The following is a 19,724-nucleotide window of genomic DNA, read 5'->3' as shown; positions in this document are numbered from 1 at the left end:
TCTCGCCTCGGCCTCGAGCATCCGTCAAGCGCCGCTCCGCCTCTTCGGTAGCGCGGATACAAACCAAAAGCAGCCAATCACGCCTCAGCCTTGGTGACACATGACCAGTCTGAGGTCACCTCTTCTTCCTGTGGTATTATTCATTTTCTTAATAGAGGCCTTTATCCTGGCTGATGTAAGAGGACTGAGTTGGTAGACATTACCTGTGAGGTCTGATTGATGACCGTGGATGCAGCCTGCATCACCATTAGCTGCCATATAACTGTGTTCAGGTTGGGTGCAGAACCCAAGGCTACTCAGGTACTTATGTCATTCAAAGCTGAGAGCATGCAGGTCACTTAGCCTTGGAAATCTGTGTGTGTGTGTGTGTGTGTGTGTGTGTGTGTGTGTGTGAGTGATAAGTGCTGCACTGTGTGCTCGGGGTTATACTGGTAATACTGTGCGTTTTGTGCACTTACTGCAGACTGTTTCCCCAGAACAGATTTGCATTTTGTGAGCTTCAGCTATTTAGGGAAGGTTTGTTGACAGTTCAAGGCCTCAGCTGCAATCCTCCTCATTTAAACTTTCCCCATCCACATTATGGATATATTACATTAAATATACACAACTGATGGAGGAAAAGGAAACAAGATTTTCTGGCATGAGGAAGTTATAGATTCCTGGCAACTGGGTCACTGGAGAAGCGTAGTTCTGCAAGGAGACTGCTATTATTACTTTTAACTCCATCAGAGATCTCACACCAGCAGAGGTAAGTCACTCTCTAATTCACAGCGTTAAATCAAAGGCAACTTAAAGGCTTCACCAACTCATATTTTTATACTGAAGCTCCATATTTTCCTGTTGATCCATCAGAAGATGTATTTGTGGTTTCTTGTGGTTCTTTATCACAAAGCATGGAGCAACATGTCTGCAACAAACACCATCTAAGAGCGATTTTTACACTGAATATTTAATTATGAAGAAAACGAGTCGAACTTTAGTGAGTTCTTCATGTTGTTTATCCATTTGTTCGTATGTTCTCATGGACGCCATATCTCAGTAACGCCTTGATGGAACTTCTTCAGATTTGGCGCAAACATTAACTTGGGTTCAAGGATGGGCTGATTAGATTTTGGTGGCCAAAAGTCAAAGGTTAAGGGTCACGATGACCTCACAAAACACAGTTTTTGGCCTCTTAAACGTTGCTATCTGAAGACCACCTCGAGGAAATTTGTTCGGATTTGGCACAAACACTTGGATTGAAAAATGAACTGATTAGATTCTGGTGGTCAAAGGTCAAAGGTCAAGAATTGGAGTCTCTCTCTCTGTCTCTCCTCCTCTGAATCTCTCTGTGGTTTCCATGGTAAGTGGTTGTATGTTTTCACAGTGTAATTCCACCACGAGCTGCGCGTGTCACACTGCGAATCTCCGGCGGGTTTTCTGAGCAGCAGCGGCGAACAGATGCCGCCGCGACTCAGAGCACTTCATCTCTACAACCCTCCAGGGACCATCAGTGCGCGAGACGACAGCGACACTCACACAATCATCACATCTGCTCTTTTGCCTTGATTTTATTCTCCTTTTCCGCCCTCTTTCTTTTTGTTTCATCAGTCTCTTCTGTCTTCCTCCTCTCTGCCGCCACAGGACACAAATGTTGACCTGAGACTGCGGCAGCTCTGACATTTGCCAGCACGTGCCCCGCGGGTTTACTCATTTGAAGCTTATAAATGTGCAACCAAAGGACCCCCCTCCCCGAGCTGAGTGTTGTACAAAGGTGTTTACCTAGGAAGTGTGCAGTGGCGAGGGGGGGGGGGGGTGCTGCTGCTGGGCTAAATAAATGATAGGATCAGAGGTTTCAGCGGCAGGGAAACGCTGAGAATGAATCACACCTCGTACACAAGGATGCAGACGAGGGCCGAGCTGCTAAACTCAGTTTACCCTCCTACAGTCTGCAGAGTCCAGCACTTCAACTACTGTCGTATCTATATCTTAGATTTTTGCATTAAAGCTGCTGAACAGCTTTTGTGGCGTGACAGAACTTCTTCTGAACATGTTGTCTGGTGAGAATATAAGTCAAATTCTCCACGGAAACAAAACAACAACCAATCAAATACATTCATGTTTATGTGCAATATCACACTGAAGGTTAAGAGCTTCCCGTACACAGAGAGTGTTTCATTACACTCTCATCACTAAACAGCATCGTGTCCGTCACATTCTTACATGGATGAGTTCATTCAAATGTTATTAATGAACCCAAAGTTGGAAATATATTGTACATGTGGAACACTTGACATTCATACAGGTGGATCCATTAGTGAGTTCCACAATAAGTCATTAAATCATATATATGTATATGTATATATATATTGATTTAATGCACTTTAAAGGCCTTTTTAGTTCAGTGTTAATTTGTGGCCGGGTGAAATCCTGTGTGGTAGATGGAAATTTATACTCGCTATCTATCTATCTATCTATCTATCTATCTATCTATCTATCTATCTATCTATCACAGAAACCACAAATAATTAGCAGCACTTTTAGTTTGCATATAAACATTAAAATAATAACATAGATTGACAGATAGATAATTATTATTATTATTTACATGTACCACCCATGTCAACATTATACACTTAATGAAATCATCAAACTATTCAAAATATTAATACAATTGAAATTCACAAGATGAATAAAAATCAATGTGATTATTATAGATTATATTCTGTATTATATAATGTCATTATTACTGAGGAGGTGTGGTCGAGGCTTTCTGGAAGGTTAATTGTGTTAATGTTGACGTCGACAGAGTCGCTGTGGCTCTTCATACCAGAACTCTCTTTTCGCCGTTTCGTGTATTCGGCCATTTTGAGACGCGGTGTCATCAGGGGACACGAGCTCAGCCACCTGGGAGACGAGGCCACTTCCCCCTGGACTGATAAACTGCACCCTGACCAAGATCATTATCCAACATCTTGTTATCTTAATGGGTCGGGGATAGGATGTCAGAGCGACGGCACCGCCATCTTAGGCCTTCTCATTTACAGATTAAAAAACGAAAGTACCTCCCCATTAATTATTGAGCTACAAGCCAACCCCTTGTCCACCTGGCCTCCTCCTCTTTCTCTCTCCCTCTCCCTTTCTCTCCCTCTCTCCCCCTCTCTCCCTCTGCTCCTGCCATCCGCTGGCTGTCCGGCGCATTGGACTCGGTCGCGGCGTTTTGTGTTGCCTGAGCATTCAGTACAGCCGAGGAGAGAGAGGCAGAGTGGCGGGATTAGCTTTCACTCTTAATCGTGTCGACATCTTATCACTGCCGTGGAAAGTGGAGAGGACACTGGAGACCCTGGGGGGTTCCAGAAAAACGAGGAGAAGAGGTAGAGTGGAAAGTAGGAAGAGGGGAGGGCGGAGGGTGATAATTATCCAGTTTATCCAGTCCACGCTATTACTTACACCTGCAGTTTAGTGCAGAGACGACGGTGAGTTCAGGGAGGGAGCAGGGAGGACGAGCTTTTCACGTTTCACAGGTTTCGTTTCAAAATAAGCAGTTAAACAAATAAAAGCTTTTCACTTCCTCCAGTAAACACGTCACAGCTGAGTCTGAAGCTAAAAGTGACATTTTTGGAAACACACAACAGGGCCGGCGGTGGTGTCGCGGTTCACCTGCCGTGTCCACTGAAAATACAGAACAACGGGAGACAAGGAAGGACGAGGGGAACTACACAAAGAGCCGCATTGTTACTGTGGCAAATGTGAAACCTCAACAGATAAGACACAAACAGAGACGCAGTCAACACGGAAAACACAACTCTTCCCCGACCCCCCACACTCTGCTCCTCTGTCCCCCCCCCCCCACCAGACCCCTGACACTCAATCAGAGCTTATCGGTCCATCTGAACACCTGAAGTGCACAGATGGACCAGGAGATACAGGACGGGCTGAAAGGTAAGATGTGGGGGGTGGGGAGGGAGAACAAGAGGAGGAAGAAAAAGCGAGCGAGACGCCTGAACAGAGGAGCTGTGTGACTCTGAATAGCTGCAGAGCGAACCAGAGGCATGAAAAGACAACGGGGGAGAGAATGAGGAGGTTTCAGATCACCCAGTCCTCCACAGACGTCCCACTGTGGCCCCTATTCTTCAGGCTGCGCTCGCCATTCAGCGCTCATCTTTCCACCCCACCCCCCAGCAATCAGAAGCCATCTTTGAGCTGTGTGGCTCTCCGGTGGGGGAGGCCTCCGCCCCGCTCACTTATACACATTAACACACACACTCTGCAGAGTCAGACCTGCTGCTGCTCACAGGAACAGCGAGATGAGCCTTTACAGTCTCTTACAGCTTCACCAACTCCAACACAAACGTTTGTTTACGCCCACAAGTTAATCCACTGACAGTGACGGTTTTTCTCCTCCGGTTACGTCCACACTGCTACGTTTTCGTTTTTAAAAAGCATTTCCTCTGCTACGTTTGCACGTCCCGTCCTCACCGCACCGAGACTTTTGGAAACGTCGTCTGGACGGGCAGAAACAGAGACCTGACGTAGACGCCCACGGTCACTCCTGATTGGCTCTGATCAGCCTCGACTACCAGTGGGGAAAGCAACATGGAGAATGAAATAAACATGTTACTGACCTTGTCGTCTTCGCTAATAACACAAACTCACTCTGACATGGAGCTGGATAATAATTACGCTCAGATGAAGGGAATCCCCATTCAGCGTGTGAGAAGCTCGTATCTGTCACTAATATCATCTCCACCAGTTTAACAGCTGGTCTCCACTTGATTTATCTGTATGCTAAGTCGCTAACAATCATAGTTTCCTCCAATTTGTACAGTGCAGTCTGTTTTTATACTGTAAAATGTTGAGCTCATGTCACAATATTTTCAAACAAATTTAAGGGATCTTCAACAAAAAGTTTTAGCTTTTGTAAAAAAAAAAAAAGCCATTATTTTTGCTTTGATATTTTTCAGTTTCAATATCAGTCGGGTTGTAACAGCTCATCGATGTGATAAATGTAAAGTTGAGGTGAGGATCTTATATCCTGGACGCATCATGAAGAGGTGCTAAATTTAGAGTGGACTCACAGTCTGACAGGGACATGCCCATGAGTTAGCTGGGGGCTAGCAGGGGTTAGCTGAATTAGCTGGGGGCTAGCAGGGGTTAGCTGAGTTAGCTGGGGGCTAGCAGGGGTTAGCTGAGTTAGCTGGGGGCTAGCAGGGGTTAGCTGAATTAGCTGGGGGCTAGCAGGGGTTAGCTGAGTTAGCTGGGGGCTAGCAGGGGTTAGCTGAATTAGCTGGGGGCTAGCATGGGTTAGCTGAGTTAGCTGGTTAGTAGTGACTGTAGTGACTTTCAAATCAAAACACTTCCATAGAGCAATTCATAAATTAATAACAACACTGTCCAAACGAGTTCTCCGGTATTCCAAGAATACAAGAAAACTTTCACAATAAAATCAGAGCGGAAACAAATAGCAGATTGTGATTGCGATGGATTGCGACTCTACCTAAGATAGAATATGTTGTGTTCTCCGTATGGTTCTGAAAGCTCCAGATAAGCTGGTGCAGAGCTGGTGAGGTGGTCTTTATGTTCGGTGTGACGCTGGTGGAGCCGGCGCTCGATATCAGACAGGCTTGTTTTACAGTAGCAGCTCTGACTAATGTTGACTCAAGAAAAATCGAACAATACAACAACAGCAGTGAATGTGTTCGGAGACGAGCCGACACAAAGCTGTCATAATGCAGAGTGTGAAACAGGAAAAGGGATGAGCTCACGTCAGAGTGTGACACACTGTCATGTGACTTTACAGCTGTGGTGCTCTGCAGTTGTTCTCAGGACACCTGGACGTCTGTTCCTAGTTACTCTGAACTCATGTTCACTGGCCTCATCTTTCATCTTAAACCACAGTAATTCTTAAACTTGTTATGTAACTTTCATCTTTATGTAAAGCTCCAGCAGGACAGCACCACTTCAGCTAAGGCCCCCCCCCCCCCCCCCCCCAGCTGGATGACAGCCAGGACTCGTTTCTCTTCCTTGTTCCTCTCTGTTGGGTTGTTCCTGAGTCCTGAGTGCAGACGGATCAAACCAACTTGTACAAACAGCTTCTCTTCATTAGTTGGACTAATTATACACTTGAATTGTGACATAAATACAAACTCTCACAGTCATGTTACGTCTCTTTTCACACTCAGCTGAGCAAGTGGAGTTGCTTGTGATGACAGGAGTTTCTCGTTCCTCTTGTTTCTTTCAGATGAATTCAGAAAAGCCTTTGGGTTTGAGTTAGTGTTGGAATATTGGAAAATAAACCAATTAATCTTTACGTCTGATCTCATTCACAACTCTTCTCTCTCTTCGCTGCCCGTCCCCGTCAAACCTTAAATCTCTTCTGTCCTCGCCTGTCAGCTGCAACACTCCTCCTCCCCTTTCACCTCCAGTCCTCCTGTCCAATCCGCTCCTCATCACATCCAGACCTTCTGCGTCTTCATCATTCCATCGCCATGACTACCACCAGTGTCTTTTCCCCCCCGATAATGACATCACAGCCTAACCGCCAAAGACTCTCTTTCCTCCCTCTCTTCCTGTTCTGTGCATAATAAACATTTATTACTCCACTGATGATTAGAAAATACATTTCATCTTGATTCATGCTGCAACTAGTTTCCCACATTTTTGCAAAACCCAACAAGTAAACAAATGTGTTTACAATAAATACTCCACAGCATCTCCTCACACATACAACCAAAGCACTAAAGGACCATCATTCACCTTTAGGATACCTGTTTGAGCAGGTAAGTGTAAATTCCTCTGACTAACAGTAGAAAGGATTTATTCTTCAGACAGCAAGTCAAGCTGCACAGCCACAGGATTGTATATGAAGATGGACGACACGTCACCACCAGAGACTGTAAACAAAGATGGACGTCGCCTCTGTGACGTCACACAAAGTTTTCTGAAGAGCGGTTTTGAAGCTCAGAGTGAGCTGCTCTACAGTCGCCATCTTGGCAGTGCCTGACTCCGCCCCTAACTCCCACCTACTCCAAATATGGTCAAAGAGGAGGGGCGTGTGGAGCTGAGACTTCGGTGCATGCTGGTTTTAATGCAAACATACGCTCACCCGCCTGTCACTCAAAGAGGACACGCCCCCAATTCTCCATAACTTTAGTCCTTAATAAAATGTAAACAGGTGAGTTATATAAACAGGTGTCAGGAAGGAGGAAATCAGCTCTAGAGACCAGAACAGTTTTTGTACCAGGCTGTAAACATGTTTATTTCTGCTGTAAAGTTGGATATTTTAACATGGGAGTCTATGGGGATTGACTCACTGTTGGAGCCAGACTCTAGTGGACTAGCTAACATGGAGGGGGCGGGGTTTATGACCTATACTGCAGCTAGCCACCAGGGGGCTAAACTCAAGTCTCTCACCTGCTGATGACGGTAAAGACACGAGGCAGTTTCAGCAGCAGACTGTTGGGGGAGTAGACGGATGTCGTGGCTTGACAATCATATCTATTTCCTGTCACACGTCTTCTGGCGCTGACCCTCTCTGCCTGTTAGCACTTTCGCCTCTTTTGTGTTTTACAATGTTGACAAATCACATTACGGAGTGAGCGTTAGCACCGGGGGGAGCTGTATACATTAACAGTGACAGGCAGAACGCAGATCCATGCTCTCCTTTCGCTCTCGATCTCCCTAGTCAGTTCGACTGGACTCTTCATCATCGGCATCCTGCAACAGCGGCGGACGGCAGCGAGTAAATAAAGATATGAAAAGCACACGGGGGGAGAAGGATTAGGAGAGGTGAGGAGGGAGCTGCTGGGGCAAGTGCTGCTGTGGACGTAGCCAGGAGGAAAGTGTGAAATATATAGGCGGGTAAACTATGAACCACAAACAATAACATGACAACTGAATGTGTATTTCACAAGAGTAAACCTTCATATAAACTGTTTGTATTAATCCCAGCGTCAGATACATAAAACTCAACCACTTTGTCAGCGAGATCCCAAAGTCTGTGTATTCATGAAAGCAGAAAAATGCATATGCAATCTTGTTACCAGATTTATAAACTCCTGCATAATTCATCGTTACACCAAGGAGGTTATATTTTTAGTCCTGTTTCTGTGTTTGTTAGTCAGCAGGATATCTCTGTGTAAGACGTCCTCTGACGATAGGCTGGTTCCACGCTGTACCTCCGGAAGAGAAAAGACCTACATCAACATATTAACACCACGTCATTATAACTTCTATACTCGGAAAAATAAGAAGAAATGTCGCTCAAAATAAGAAGTTCAGTTAGAAGTTAAAAGTTATAAAAATGGGGGGAAGCCTGCACCTGCAAAGCTCACCCACAGTCCCGCTCCTGATTGGTCTTTTTCTCTGCCGTCGCATGAACTTCATTTAAAGGCTTGTGATTGGACATGTATTTAAAGGGGTCCACTAGGCCCCTGGTTCTCAATGGACCCCCAGGGTCCTGAGAGGGTTCCTGAGGGTCCCCAACAAATTATTTTCACAATGATTCCATCCATAAGTAAAACAGTGACAGAATATGTGACAGTTCTGGTCGGAGATTTCACACTCTCTGTAATAAAACATCTAAAAGCAGATTTCTTATCAGATGGAGGAACCCGGTCTAATCTGTGTCAGTTTAAGGGTCGGAGAACCACGGAGAAGCTGTAAGGGTGCAGAATGACTGAAGTAAAAATAAATAATAAGTAATGAATACATGAATGTAATTAGCCTAACTTTAGGAACTAGAACAAGCTCACTCTGTCCAGATTCAGGGGCCACAAGACCGACTAGACTAGACTGTCCCATCTCGAAGGATCCTTCAAATGTGGCCGACAAAAGGCGTCCTTCCTCTCCTGGGCAGCGAAGACTCCGGATCCGTCGCGGTCCAACCTATCCCAAGATTCATTGCGCACCGCGAGGAGAGCACCCGAGAGCCTGAGGGTTACTCTGTTAAGTAGTATTGTATTGGGTTTCATCTCAGTACAACTGTCAAAACCACCGGCCTAAAAACCTCAAGTCATTGTGGAAAAACAAAACAAAAACATCGATGTTGTCAAGGTTGCTAGGCGACAGGAGTCACGCTCCGCGATGCAGCGGCACAGCTGGCGACAAAAATCCTCAGTAGAACCAGACGGTTCGGCTTTCATGGTCTGTGGTCGTGTCTGGTGACAATACAGCTTTTGTGTTTATAGTAAAAGTCTCAGGACTTTTGTTTCAACTCATGAAAAATGTTGTGTTTAGATTTTTGGTCTGAACTTAATGTGATTTTCTGTTTTGATTCAGATCCAGTTGCAAAAGCAGATTTTTTTCCTAAATGTTGTGTTAGTGAAAGGACTCTGAGTGCAGCTTTGGCTGAGGTACAGCGTGTGTTTTACAAAATGTTTATCATATACGTCAGTTATTATGAGACTGTGAGTATTGTGTTCTCAGGCCTGAGATCCACTTGGACGGTCAGATATAAAGAGATGTGATGCTCGGCGGTCAGAGCAGCATCTGAAACAGGATGTTGTGAGCTGTTATTGTCAACTTATAATAATAATAATAATATTCTGCACTGTTCAGCAGATTCAGTTTGTGGTTGTGAATGGACCGCAGTTATCTAGCGCTTTTATCTAAAGTGCCACATTTCTACGTTAACAGCCGAGCTCGGCTCAAATTTAGACGTTTACAAGTTGTGGTCTGTGCGGAAGGTGGAACGAGCGTTTATTTAGTACATACATTATTTATACTCCCGACCCGCAGTCGGTCTGTGAATAAAATCTAAAAGTTCTCTAAACTCTGCTTCGGTTAGTAACTAGATTTGTAGGTGAATACAGGTGATTTATTCCTCTATTCAGTCCCTGCATGTGGGAGTGAGGTGGAAAAGAAAGGGGGGGGGGGGGTGGTTCAGAGAGAGGAGTGTTTCTTTTCCAGTGTGAGCTTCTGAATTGTGTTTTATTCACAGAGGTTATGGTCTCCCGCTTGTCAAACCAGTTCCATCAAACTAATCCCACTGTGTCAACGTTGCAGGATCCAACATGTAATAGAGAGGGGGTGGGGGGGTGGGGGGTAGGGGTGGGGGGTCGGGCGGTGGGTGTTCACGGCTCAGAGTTTTGTCTTCATCGCCAAAGGCCTGTCAGCGCTGATGACACGCACACGGATTCAAGCCGTCTCTCTCTTTCTGGACATTTCAGGGCTTATGCAAAACAACGTGAAGATGTCATTTTCTAGATTGTTCTGAAAAAGGAAAGTAAATCACACATTTTCTCACTTACCCTATGTGGTATCTAGTCATATAGACGGATTAGTTCTGGTTACCAGCAGCGGCAGCGGGGGGCTGGGGACTCCGACTGAAGCAGGAACCACGGAGGTGCTTTTGACTATTTTGACAGGTGTTTATGTCCCACATCAAAATGAAGGCTGAGTTCAAAGATAGGTAACTACTCATGGGTCAGAACCATAGACTTTATATAAAGATGGATGAAGCCTCCGTAACCCAAAGGTTTCTGAGGAGCGGGTTTGAAGTGGGCTGCTGCCGTCGCCACCTTGGCAGGGCCTGACTCCTCCTAACGCCCCGAGGTGGGGCGTGTGTGGAGCCGAGACTTCGGTCCATGCTGGTTTAATAATTGTGGCAAGCGTTAGCTTCTGTTAGCTTCATTTGCACAGGTGGGCGTCTTACTTAAAGGTTAACCCAAGGCTAAATTATTTGCTGGCTAATTAGCTAGTCAACAAGCTAAGGTTACACAACAGACATGGTGAGCGCAGACAATGATACCTGCTAATTAGTGCTAACATATAATAAAATAATACAGAAGCACAGAGGTTCTGTTGGTGAATAAACTGCACAGCAAAGACAAATGATCTGTCAGATATTTACACCCATTAACACCTATAAGCACCCACAGGTGTAACGCACCTGCCTGAACTTTTATAACTTTCATTCACATCCAATGAAGCGGGAATTTATTCAACTGTAATGATGAAACTTCTTAAACAGAATTAAGTGACCTGAGGCGACCCCCGTGGCTATGTGTGTATATATATATATATATATTTATTTAATTTTCATTTACGAAGGCAGCCTCATTGACCTGAGGAAAAGAGACACAGAACAAAACTGAAACACACAAGCTGCACAATACAATGAACTAAGAAACGAGGAATTAAGTAAAAAACAGTTACAGCAACATTTAAAAACATCATATAACAACGCTTTAAATGGCCCGTAGGTGTGACTATGAGTGTAACTGGTTGTGGTACAGAACGGTGTGATCAAATCTTTGAGTTAGTGACAAACGAAAAACGGGTTGTGGTCGCCACAGAAGACAAATACAAATACAGTAGAAACCGTGGGACTAAAAACCACGAGAGGGAAGTGAAGAAAAGTGTTTTTCTTTTTGTAATTTGGGTGAACTGCTCCTTTAAGACACGACAGTATCTCTGCTCAGTCTCAGTGTCTCATTACCAAAACGCTCCACTTTTAGAAAATTCCTTCCAACATCTGCCCTGCCAGCATTTATTCTGTCTTCTGTCTTTCCTCTAATACTCACAGCAGCCGTTGCCATGCAACCACTCACGCCCGCATGCACACACTGTACGTATGACCGGTATTCAGTCGGCCGGTCGCTGAACGGGCTGTTAAGTATGGATGAGCGCCGCACAGTAAACACTGACACGGCTTTGTTAGAAGCGATAGTAACGGGTTGCGTTAAGTTTAAGACGACCACGTGTGAACGTTGCAGACGGTCTGTTTCTCCCATGCAGCCGGACTGCGGCGCGGCGTCCTCTCTCTCCTCCCCACCTCTGTAATTGAAGCAGTGGTATGCCAGGAATCCTTTGGAGTTTTTGGCCCAGAGGGAGGTGGTGATCTCTTCACTCACCAGGCTCTGGGTCAGACTAAGTTCTCTGTGGACTCCCATGCCGTTTATGTGCCAATATAAGCCTCATCGTAAAAGCCTGACGTGACCTCTGACCTCCCTGCTCTGGTGCGATTAAGAGAAGCTCACCGTACAAAAGAAAAATACAAAACAACAAAACAATGGAATTTATCTGAGACGTATAAACAGTGCAGTGTTGTAGCCAACAGCTCAGCGTGCTCTTACACTGAGAGCTGAAAAACCGTCCTCTCGTCACGGGATCACATGACTGCGGCTCTGAGCACAATGAATTCACTTACAAAGTGCTTCTGAGATTACCAACAATACTCATTCCACCGCTCACTCTACAGGGAACACATGTAAAAATACTTCATGGCAGAACAGCCTTCAATTCCAGAATATTAAGTAATAATATACATTATGTAAATATATAGATCGATAGTTCGATGGATCTCTAACGTGATAAATCTCTATTGGACAGAGGCAACCAAGCGTTCTCTATAGCTGTAGCTTTTAGCCAGCAAGAGGTGCCTTTCACTGCCCAGTGAATGCTCCAATTAGAACCACAAATAGACTTGAAGACAGACAGGGAGTGTGAGTGTGTGTGTGTGTGTGTGTGTGTGTGTGTGTGTGTGTGTGTTTCACATGCCTGCGCATATGCAGCAGTTTAATAAATTCACACTGCACAGAAGGCCGGTGCCCACTCTGTAAAGAGCTGCTTTAGTAATGAGCGTCCGAGCATGTGTTGGTTTCTCTCTCGGCTCTCAGAGAAACATTTCCTCGTGTCTCTGAAGTTAAAACTGATGCAGATTAACACCGATCATATGGTTTATACACATCTATCAGACAATATCCGCAACAGTTTGAAAACACAGTTATAACATAAACATATGTTTATTTTAAATTCAAAAGCGACTACACGGGTAAACCTGTTAAAAGAAGGTGACCGACTCCTTTCACACTGCTGCACACACACACACACACACACACACACACACACAGATTCAAAGAGTGAGCTGCTAGCTGCCGCGCTGACTCAGGGTCAGTGCTCCTGTAAAGTGTCGGAGCTTCAGTTGGTGACTGTGTGTTTTTAAAACTTATTTCAGGGCTGCAGCAGCTCGTTCTCAGAGGAAGGTGCGTTTACAGAGTCATGTGCTCCGAAAGACGTCACGACATCACCGCCGATCATAGCCGTAACCAATACTGACTGAATAATCCTAAATCTGTAAACTATGAAAGATATTCATTTTACAAGTAAGTAAAAGAAGAAGTTGGAGCCATAGATCATTTTTAAATGATAAATGACTTTTCCTGTCGCTCCATTTACCTTTGCAGCCTGAGACCGAACCTGTGAACGCCAGCAGAGCACGGCGTTAATCTGTGTTGGTTGTGCTATTACCAGAGTTTGATTCTAATTTCATCTTGGCATGACTGAGTCTCTGTGTTGCCCACGAGCAGATTTTCTGTGTGGACGGAGCTGATTTGAATTGTTAAAAATGGTGCAGGCATATGGGCCACCAGAAGCACATACATATGCAACAGATGACAGTTTCATCTGTGCTGACCCAAAGTCAAGAAATCCTCCAAAGTCAAGGCAGCTCTCACATTTTGTCCCCCCCCCCCCCCCCCCCTGCACTTCCTGCCCGTTTGACACTTGTACCACGTCCTTCTGAAAACTCCACAAAGTGTCGCCGGCTCTGTGGGATCGTTTTAAAAAGACACCGCGGGGGGGAATCTGATACAACGAGTTCCCGTAACTTCATCCGTTCTTTCTGCTGTAACTGACTCTCTCCGCTTTTCGTTCCGGTGACAAACACATGAAAAAGCTGAATATAAGTAGTTCTTTAAACTAAACCATTTTGTTTTATTTGGCCTCCCAGGCACGAGGAAGTGCTGGCGGTCAGATGTCTGTCTACCTGTGAGCCCGTGCGTTTTGGCATCGGATCCTGTAGTTAATGTTTCTCTGCTAATCCAGCGGTTCACACGGGACAGGAAATATAAAAGGGCAGGTTCAGACAGATCAACAACATTCATGAGGACTATTTCTTCACTAGAGGGCTGATTCGATGCCTTTTGATAAAACTGTAGTCACTACAAGACAGACTGTGAATACATAATGTGCCTGTGACTTCCTTAAACAATTAACAATTAACAACATATCCTCATTATGTTGAGAGAAAACATGATGATATTTGCTGTCGGTGTTTAGTTGCATATAAACATGCAAATGTTGCAGCAGGACATTTTCCAGGTGAACAATAAACTTTGTTTGTTTGACAAAGTCCAACTCAAGTTCCACTTACAAGCTTTTTTCTGGAGCTTTTTAACTGTGCTCCACAGTCATCTTCCGCAGATCCAGTTCTCTCAATATTGTGGAAATACATTTGCAGACGTGCGAGTTCATCCATTGTACCGTTTAAAAGTTTAACCGTAAACATTCATTGGTGACCAACTCAAGGTCCACTTACATGCTTTTTCACAGATGCATTTACAGTTAGCTTATATCAGGACCAGCATGTCTTCAGACAGCAGAGCTAACGAGAGCGGATGCTAACTGCTGAGCCGCCAGGACACGGTTGAAAAGTTGAGGCCACAAACTGAAACAATAACTTTTAAATGAAACTCTGAGATCTTGTGACGTGAGGTGAAGAAGAGTTTCTCTGTTTCCTGTGTTTTTCTGAACCTGGGAAGGAGCTTATCGCACTAACTTTAGGGAAACATGTAATTATTAATATTCAGTCTGTGTTTAATCTTGATGATCGGGTCAGTTTCACATTAGCCATGAAGAAAGAACAAAAAAAACAAAAAAACAGTTTGGTTTTAAAAAAGTACAAAGAAACCGTGAAGAAACCAAAGCTCCTGGTTTTCATTCAGCTGCTTCCCTCAGAAGGATAAACAAAGGCAGTTGTGTGAAAACCACTTCAGCGTTCAACAATAGCCCCTCTGGAGAAAGTTAGAGTGAGAATGCCCCTTTGCCTCAGCGTCACAGACAGAAAACACAGCATGTCATTTAGTCTGACGAGGTGCAGGAGAACTTACTTTGCAGCCCTCACATGCACTGACACCGTAGTGGTATCCGGAGGACTTGTCCTGGCAGACGAAGCAGGGCTTGTAGACTCTCGGAGGGGGCGGCGGCGACGGCGGGCTGGGGACAAGCTCCTCGGAGCTGGTGCTCTGTGTTTCAATGGCTGCGGGAAATAAAAACAAGAGGAGGAAGATGAGGAAGACGAGGAAGCTCGTTTTGAAATTATTAATTTAGACAATGAAACTAGGAAAAGACATTTATATGTAAAAATGAAGAGAGAATACATCAAAATATCTAAGCAAATGTTGGATGGACTACCATGACATTTGACCTTTCATGTTCCCCTCAGGGTGAATTAGTGTCTTAAAGTTAAATTTTCACACTAATACTTCAGGTTAAGACCAAATTAAATTAAAGCTCCTCCAGTGTAAAGGTCTGTGTCCATGTGTAGTGTGATTATAGATCAGCTCTAGCTTCTATATTAATACTGTGAAAGTATCAAAGCCTCAGTCCACAGAGAAATGCTCACAGCCTGTATTCAGAAACTGAGCCTTAAAACCAGCCGTCAGGACTTCTGGAACTTTATGATGTCACAACAAAGCAGTCACCAAGCCCCGCCCACCTGGATCCACCATCCAAACCTTGCAGGATTTAGTTTCTTTGAGTGTTTATACCTGAAATCTGCTTTATTTTTATTGGATCACTCAGAAAACAGTGAGCCAATCAGAAGAGAGGCTCAGAGCCTTCTCTCTTCTGATTGGCTCACTGACCTGTTGTTGCTAGAGCTCCAGACAGAAGCCTGTTCCTCTCTAATGAACCAAGATAAAAAGCTTTCTGAAGAATGTGGAAGAAGAAGTGAAAGGTCAACAGAAAAACAAATCCCAGAAAGCAGTTCGAGGACACATTACACAACCCTGTTTATCTATGGGCTTTTAATTTGTAATCTTCAGATACAAAAATACTAACAATGCTTCAACATAGAGGCCAGCAATCACAGCACACTTAGCATCCTGAAGTGAAAATGTACCAGATCTTGAATCTGTGCTGAGACCCAGCTGCTGTCCTCATGAACACAACTTCTCCACACAGAAAATGGAGAACAGTCTCTCCAGCATCTCTGCTGATTAGATTACATTCTTCCGTACTTCATCAGAGTAAACTCAATTACTGATGGTAAGGGACAAGCTCTTATAATTACTGGACCATCGTCCTTGCATGGAATTACCTGGCGGTTTAATCTAATCTCCTGCTACATTCTCCCTGTGTGACTTTTTGCGCACGTCGAATTTGCAGCTTTGCATTTGGCAACTTCAGTGACTCGAGGGAAGACTTAACAAGTCGGCGGCACACACAGCGCTGTACACGAGGATAAATGTTACCTCTGGAATAAGGGATGAGAAAGCAAAATGACCAGGAAGGTTAATTAAAATCTATCAATTCTCACTCTTATCTGAGTTTGAGGAGAAGTTTGGGCGGCAAGGAAAAGTCTCTGTGACTTGTTATGAAACAGCGACGGCATCAAACGCTTAAAAGTTCTGCGAAATCTTTAAGCAGACTCACATGAAGTTGACATAATGGTGCTGCGTTAGGATTTAGAGAAAAGTTTGCTGGTGTGGATTTAAAGCGGTGTTCATCTGAGAATAAATAACTTCATTGGGAGAAGTCAGCCACGTTATTTCTTCAACGACTGCAGCGTGACCCGGGTTTCATTGACGAGGACGGAGAGACGGACGTTTGTTTTCTCTGAAGTGAGGTCATGTCGTTGCTCTGAATGCACCAAACGCTTTCCCTCTGTCGCTGGCAGAGAGCAGTCAGAAGCAGCTTGCACATAAAGATGTACGATGAGACTTCACACTGGAGACGAGCCAGCGGTCTGACACACAAAGCCATCTGATGGGGAGGGAGGCGGGATCACACACACACACACACACACACACACACACACACACACACACCCTGCATTTTGTGTTATTATTTCATCCAAGTATATTAAGCGCGTGCCATTGTAATCTCCTTCCTTTGCTTAAAATGCTACAGAAAAAAATATCTTTATTTTTCCTGCTTTTTAAAACATGAAAATATCAATATCAACTGAATTTACATATATAATGTAAAATAACAAAAAAAAAACCTGTAACTGTGAATAACTATAAAAGAATTCATACATTGATTCATACATTTGCAGATTTATTATAATTTCACCAAAAATATTTTTATTTATTTAATAGATGAAACTGTAAAATTCAAGTTTAATACTCCTTATATATAATTAGCAACAATTACCAGTAAAATAAGTATATATCTTATATCTTATTTAATTATGGAAGTTTTTGCAACAAAAACATTAAATAATATATTAAATAAATGTGTTTTTATCATTGAAAACAGCAAAAATTACTGTAATTTCACAGATGGTGACTTGTATTATATTTCTGTAACTTTTAAAATTTAGATTAACAGCTAGCAAGTAGGCACGTCCAGACGAAGTGCAGGGCCGTGCACCAACAAAATCCACGCCTGTGTATTCCCAGTGGTTTTTCTAGGGCAAGATAGGAACCATGAGATGTCACAACAACTTCCCACCAACCCGCCTCATCTTCAGTGTTAAGGCTGTTTCCGAAGCCAAGGTTGCAAGCATCAGCATGAACGAAATGAAAAACGGGGCGTGTGAAATCGGGGAACCTCGAGAAAGGTGCTGATGTGATGCAATTTTTTCGAAACCTCCATGGCTTCCTGATATTCGTCGTCATCCTAATGAAAAAGGTGCATCTATCCCGGTGGGCACGTGGCTCAACATGGCAGGTGAAGTCCTGGATGAAGTGGAATTGAAGTGGACCGAGGAAATGACTTCCCCAGTCAAGTGACTCGTCAACAAATGGCAAGGGGTACGAGTCTTTTGGCGTCACCTGATTCAAACCCCTGACGGGTTGAGGTCAAAGATTGATTGATGGGCTTCACATCTCTCACATTTTCAGCCATATTAGTTTGTCTGAGGTGACCGTCAAACATGGCGATGAAACAGGTGAGAACACTGCACGGGGGCCAACCTTTGTCTCTCCTCGAGTCTTCAACTACCTTCAGCTTTAAGTGGATGGAAAGATGTAATGGTGGAAACCTCATGGATAAGCAGGTACAGCTAATGGATGGATGAACGTTACATATATTGAGATATTATATATAAAGTTTACAGTAGAGGACACTAAATATAGAGCGCTGTTGATGAACACAAAGAATGAAAATCCTCACAGCTGCATAAAGTTTAATCTTTTAAAGGAGTTTTTCTATTTCTATCACTTCTCTTCTTCTATTGAAGTTAGCATGCTAACCAGCTAGCACTGGCTGCCAGAAGCTCGCAGCAAAACAGGTAAAAAAGTGACCATGCTCTATTTTTGTTTTACTATAATTCTTCTTCTTCCTAATCTCTCTATTTCACCTTCTTGGAATTTTATTGATGTTGTGTTTAAACTTGCGCAGCAGCTAGCAATTACTTTGATTATTTCATTTCATGATGATGCAGCTCAGTGTGTGTGAACGGTTGCTTGCCTGAATAAAAGAAGTGCCTCATTTTCCCCCAAAAGCTCCATTCATCCCTTTCTCCCCTTTCCACAAATCACAATATCACAGAAGCTCCCGTATCAAACATACAATAAGTGAAACAAGGTGCTCACATCAGGTGATGCTGATGAGGATGTATGACTACTGGAGCAAAAAACAACTTTTGCCACTGATATGCCTCGGGAACATTTGTGATAGCTGGGTAGTCCCACAATGAGGAGAGGCTGCGCCAACAATTCAACCCCACTGCCTATTTGAAACTCATGGCTGCATCTGGGAGGCAGCGTGACCACCTGCAGACAGATGGGATGCATAAACGTAGACGCATTACACCACCTCAGAGCCCGTGTGTGTGTGTGTGTGTGTGTGGATGAGTGCATGGGGGTGGTCAAAGGGTACCTGTACGGTAGTGTATAGGCCCTATCAGGTGCAGGGGAGCCTTTTTCCATTTTCTGCATGATTAAACTTTGAGTCGACTTCCCTGCATGTTAACATACAGAGAAAGCTCCATTAGAGGAATAAAGGCTGGTGACAGACAAGCGCATACGGCGAGTCTGGCTTAAGAGCAGGCAGAGAAAAATGTGTGGCTGCCACGGCTGCTGAACCCTTAGCCTCTGGCTGAACCTACCAGAGGGGTCAAACAGGAAAGCACACACTCCCTGCTGGAGGCTGCAGGCTGAATGAGGGGAAAGTCTAAAGAAAACAGCTCCTCTGATTGCTCTGTCCACCGGGACTGAGCCCGCTGACAAAAGGACAGCTCTGATACACGCAGCTACTGATACTGTCTTTTGTTAAATATCAGTCAGTGTGAGGGATGAGCTCAGAAAAACACACAGCTGATGAAGGTGTACATGAACTGACAGCTTTACTCTTTCAGTTTTATCTCCACGGACAACATGAAGACGTGGTCTGATAATCTCATCATGGCGTGGTGCTGGTGCAGCTTTGTCAATCATGTGCCACTGCCTGCAACAACTTGGGTATTTTTGTACTTTTGTTACTTTAAAAAAATTTAAAGCGCTCTTTAAAACTCTCTCAGGCTTCTCTCTGGAGCTCTAGTAACAACAGGTCGGTGAGCCAATCAGAAGAGAGGAGGCTCTGAGCCGCTCCTCTGATTGGCTGACTGTTTTCTGAATGATCCAATAAAAATAAAGCAAATTTCAGGTAAAAAAACATTCAGAGAAACCAAATCCTGCAAGGTTTGGATGGTGGGTCCAGGTGGGCGGGGCTTGGTGACTGCTTTGTTGTGACATCACAAAGTTCCAGAAGTCCTGACGGCTGGTTTTAAGGCTCAGTTTCTGAATACAGGCTGT

At 44.2% G+C, this 19,724-nt stretch overlaps 1 protein-coding gene across 2 annotated transcripts in view; it reads right to left on the bottom strand.

Moving 5' to 3' along the window:
• LOC130184031 (retinoic acid receptor beta-like) overlaps positions 1 to 19,724 on the bottom strand; it is a 96,611-nt gene that overhangs the window by 34,711 nt on the left and 42,176 nt on the right. For both annotated transcript variants that reach the window (XM_056399789.1, XM_056399790.1), the window contains exon 2: positions 14,871 to 15,019. In XM_056399789.1, the coding sequence (XP_056255764.1) occupies positions 14,871 to 15,019 (149 nt within the window). The remainder of the gene's footprint in view (positions 1 to 14,870; positions 15,020 to 19,724) is intronic.

Source organism: Seriola aureovittata, chromosome 16 (assembly GCF_021018895.1).
Source record: "Seriola aureovittata isolate HTS-2021-v1 ecotype China chromosome 16, ASM2101889v1, whole genome shotgun sequence".
In the NCBI taxonomy this organism is placed as follows: Eukaryota; Metazoa; Chordata; class Actinopteri; order Carangiformes; family Carangidae; genus Seriola; species Seriola aureovittata.
The sequence above is the reverse complement of the archived record's forward strand: the minus strand, read 5'-3'. Positions and strand labels throughout refer to the sequence as shown.